Source organism: Oncorhynchus clarkii, chromosome 21 (assembly GCF_045791955.1).
Source record: "Oncorhynchus clarkii lewisi isolate Uvic-CL-2024 chromosome 21, UVic_Ocla_1.0, whole genome shotgun sequence".
Taxonomy (NCBI): Eukaryota; Metazoa; Chordata; class Actinopteri; order Salmoniformes; family Salmonidae; genus Oncorhynchus; species Oncorhynchus clarkii.
In genome coordinates this window covers 51015647-51020646 of record NC_092167.1, presented here as the reverse complement: position 1 = coordinate 51020646, position 5000 = coordinate 51015647, and the positions used below count along the sequence as shown (strand labels likewise).

The 5000-nt window shown below is 46.5% G+C and overlaps 1 protein-coding gene across 1 annotated transcript in view; it reads left to right on the top strand.

The window, feature by feature from the left end:
• LOC139379516 (tripartite motif containing 2b) overlaps positions 1-5000 on the top strand; it is a 20285-nt gene that overhangs the window by 4122 nt on the left and 11163 nt on the right. The window contains exon 6 of the mRNA XM_071122335.1: positions 1-63. This exon is cut by the window's left edge and continues 40 nt beyond it. Within this exon, the coding sequence (XP_070978436.1) occupies positions 1-63 (63 nt within the window). The remainder of the gene's footprint in view (positions 64-5000) is intronic.

Here is a 5000-nt window from a genome sequence, read left to right as displayed (position 1 = left end):
AGTGATGGAGGCAGAGGGACTGAGGAAGTCGATCCACAACCTAGGGACAATTGTCACTACCAGGTACATACAGTGCATTTGGAAATTATTCAGACCCCTAGGGTTTCCACATTTTGTTACGTTACAGTCGTATATATATATATATATACAAATATTGAATCAATTTACACACAGTATCCCATAACGACAAAGCTAAAACAGGTTTTTAGAAATTCTTGCAAAAATATCATTGCTATATATATACATATTTGATATGAGACTCTAAATTGAGCTCAGGTGCATCCTGTGTCCATGGATCATCCTTGAGATGTTTCTACAACTTGATTGGAGTCCATCTGTGGTAAAATCAAATTGATTGGACATGATTTTGAAAGGCACACACCTGTCTATATAAAGGTCCCACAGTTGACAGTGCATGTCAGAGCAAAAACCAAGCCATGAGGTTGAAGGAATTGTCTGTAGAGCTCCAGGACAGGATTCTGTCGAGGCACAGATCTGGGGAAGGGGACCAAAACATTTCTGCAGCATTGAAGGTCCACAAGAACACAGTGGCCTCCATCATTCTTAAATGGAAGAAGATTGGAACCACCAAGACTCTTCCTAGAGCTGGCAGCCCCGGCCAACAAGAGCAAACGGGAGAGAAGGGCCTTGGTCAGGGAGGTGACCAAGAACCCGGTGGTCACTCTGACAGAGCTCCAGAGTTCCTCTGTGGAGATGGGAGAACCTTCCAGAAGGACAACCATCTCTGCAGCACTCCACCAATCAGACCTTTATGGTAGAGTGGCCAGACGGAAGCCACTCCTCAGTAAAAGGCACATGACAGCCCGCTTGGAGTTTGCCAAAATGCACCAAAAGACTTTCAGACCATGAGACCATCAAGGAGCGGGACTCTAACCCGGAAGCTTATAAGAAATCCCACTATTCCCTCTGATGAACCAACAAACAGGCAAAGCATCAATACAGAACTAAGATCGAATCGTACTACACCGGCTCCGACGCTCGTCGGATGTGGCAAGGCTTGCAAACTATTACAGACTACAAAGGGAAGCACAGCCGAGAGCTGCCTAGTGACACGAGCCTACCAGACGAGCTAATTAACTTCTATACTGGCTTCAAGGCAAGTAACACTGAAACATGCATGAGAGCACCAGCTGTTCCGGGCGACTGTGTCATCACGCTCTCTGCAGCCAGTGTGAGTAATAACTTTAAACAGGTCAACATTCACAAGGCCGCAGGGCCAGACGGATTACCAGGACGTGTACTCTGAGCATGCACTGACCAACTGGCAAGTGTCTTCACTGACATTATAACCTCTCCCTGTCTGAGTCTGTAATACCAACATGTTTCAAGCAGACCAACATAGTCCCTGTGTCCAGGAACACTAAGGTAACCTGCCTAAATGACTACCAACTCGTAGCATTCACATCTGTAGCCATAAAAAACTTTCAAAGGTTGGTCATGGCTCACATCAACACCATTATCCCAGAAACCCTAGGCCCACTCTAAGATCCACAGATGATGCAATCTCTATTGCACTCCACACTGCCCTTTCCCACCTGGACAAAAGGAACACCTATGTGAGAATGCTGTTCATTAACTAAAGCTCAGCGTTCAACACCGTAGTGCCCTTAATGCTCATCACTAAGCTAAGGACCCTGGGACTAAAAACCTCCCTCTGGCTAATGTAGTCTCAGCACGGGTCAGGGGCCCCTCAAGGGTGCGTGCTCAGTCCCCTCCTGTACTCCCTGTTCACTCATGACTGCACAGTCAGGCATGATTTCAACACCATCATTAAGTTTGCTGATGACACAGGCCTGATCCCCAACAATGATGAGACTATAGACTATAGCCTATATGGAGGAAGTCAGAGACCTGACCGTGTGGTGCAAGGACAACAACCTCTCCCTAAATGTGATCAAGACAAAGGAGATGATTGTGGACTACAGGAAAAGGAAGACCGAGCACGTCCCCATTCTCATCAACGCGGCTGTAGTGGAGCATGTTGAGAGCCTCATGTTCCTTGGCGTCCACATCACCAACAAACTAACATGGTCAAACTATACAAAGACTGTCGTGAAGAGGGCACAACAAAACCCCCAGGAGACTGAAAATATTTGGCATGGGTCCTCAGATCCTCAAAAGATTTGGCATGCGTCCTCAGATCCTCAAAAGATTTAACAGCTGCACCATCGAGAGCAACCTGACGGGTTGCATCACTGCCTGGTGTGGCAACTGCTCGGCCTCCGACCGCAAGGAACTACAGAGGGCAATACGTACGGCCCAGTACATCACTGGGGCCAAGTTTCCTGCCATCCAGGACCTCTATACCAGGCGGTGTCAGAAGAAGGCCCTAAAAAATTATCAAAGATTTCCTAATCATAAGCTGTTCTCTCTGCTACCACACCGGTATGCCATGTCTAGGTCCAAGAGGCTTCTAAACAGCGTCTACCACCAAGCCATAAGACTCCTGAACAGCTAATCAAATGGCCACCCAGACTATTTACATTGTCCCCCCCCCCACACACTGCTGCTGCTACTCTCTGTTATCATCTATGCATAGTCACTTTAATAACTCTACCTACATATACATATTACCTCAACTAACCGCACATTGACTCTGTACCGGAACCCCCTGTATATAGCCTCCACATTGACTCTGTACCGGTACCCCCTGTATATAGCCTCCACATTGACTCTGTACCGGTACCCCTGTATATAGTCTCCACATTGACTCTGTACCGTTACCCCCTGTATATAGCCTCCACATTGACTCTGTACCGTAATACCCTGTATAAAGCCTCCACATTAACTCTGTACCGGTACCCCCTGTATATAGCCTCCACATTAACTCTGTACCGTTACCCCCTGTATATAGCCTCCACATTGACTCTGTACCGTAATACCCTGTATATAGCCTCCACATTGTCTCTGTACCGGTACCCCCTGTATATAGCCTCCACATTAACTCTGTACCGGTACCCCCTGTATATAGCCTCCACATTAACTCTGTACCGGTACCCCCTGTATATAGCCTCCACATTGACTCTGTACCGTAATACCCTGTATATAGCCTCCACATTGTCTCTATACCGGTACCCCCTGTATATAGCCTCCACATTAACTCTGTACCGGTACCCCCTGTATATAGCCTCCACATTGACTCTGTACCGTAACACCCTGTATATAGCCTCCACATTAACTCTGTACCGGTACCCCCTGTATATAGCCTCCACATTGACTCTGTACCGTAATACCCTGTATATAGCCTCCACATTGTCTCTGTACCGGTACCCCCTGTATATAGCCTCCACATTAACTCTGTACCGGTACCCCCTGTATATAGCCTCCACATTGACTCTGTACCGTAACACCCTGTATATAGCCTCCACATTGACTCTGTACCGTAACACCCTGTATATAGCCTCCACATTGACTCTGTACCGTAACACCCTGTATATAGCCTCCACATTGACTCTGTACCGTAACACCCTGTATATAGCCTCCACATTGACTCTGTACCGTAACACCCTGTATATAGCCTCCACATTGACTCTGTACCGTAACACCCTGTATATAGCCTCCACATTGACTCTGTACCGTAACACCCTGTATATAGCCTCCACATAGACTCTGTACCGTAACACCCTGTATATAGCCTCCACATTGACTCTGTACCGTAACACCCTGTATATAGCCTCCACATAGACTCTGTACCGTAACACCCTGTATATAGCCTCCACATAGACTCTGTACCGTAACACCCTGTATATAGCCTCCACATTGACTCTGTACCGTAACACCCTGTATATAGCCTCCACATTGACTCTGTACCGTAACACCCTGTATATAGCCTCCACATTGACTCTGTACCGTAACACCCTGTATATAGCCTCACTATTGTTATTTACTGCTGCTCTTTAATTATTTGTTTTTCTTATCTCTTACTTTTTTTGAGGGGTATTTTCTTTAAAACTGCATTGTTGGTTAGGGGCTTGTAAGTTAGCATTTCACTGTAAGGTCTACATCTGTTGTATTAGGCGCATGTGACACATTTGATTTGATTTGGAAACAAGATTCTCTGGTCTGATGAAATCAAGATTGAACTCTTTGGCCTGAATGCCAAGCGTCACGTCTGGAGGAAACCAGGCACCATCCCTACGGTGAAGCATGGTGGTGGCAGCATCATGCTGTGGGGATGTTTTTCAGAGGCAGGGACTGGGAGACTAGTCAGGATCGAGGGAAAGATGAATGGAGCAAAGTACAGAGAGATCCTTGATGAAAACCTGCTCCTGAGCGCTCAGGACCTCAGACTGGTGCAAAAGTTCACCTTCCAACAGGACAACAACCCTAAGCATACAGCCAAGACGACACAGGAGTGGCTTCGGGACAAGTCTCTGAATGTCCTTGAATGGCCCAGCCAGAGCCCGGACTTGAACCCGATCAAACATCTCAGACCTGAAGATAGCTGTGCAGCGACGCTCCCCATCCAACCTGACAGAGCTTGGGAGGATCTGCAGAGAAGAACGGGAGAAACTCCCCAAATACAGGTGTGCCAAGAAGACTTGAGGCTGTAATCGCTGCCAAAGGTGCTTCAACAAAGTACTGAGTAAAGGGTCTGAATACTTATGTAAATGTGATATCAGTTGTTTTCTTGTAATTTTTGTGCAAAAATGTCTAGAAATCTGTTTTTTCTTTGTCATTATGGGGTATTGTTGAAAAAAAATTGAATCCATTTTAGAATAAGGCTGTAACGTAACAAAATGTGGAAAAAGTCAAGACAGACGGACGGACGGACGGACGGACAGACAGACAGACAGACAGACTGAGGGACTGAGGGACTGGGGAAGTCTATCCACAATCTGGGGACCACTGTCACTACCAGGTCAGTGTACAAAACATTAAGAACACCTTATTAACACCTGCCCATTCACTCTCTGAATGGCACACAGACACAATCCATCTCAATTGTCTCAAGGGCGTAAAAATCCTTATTTAACCCG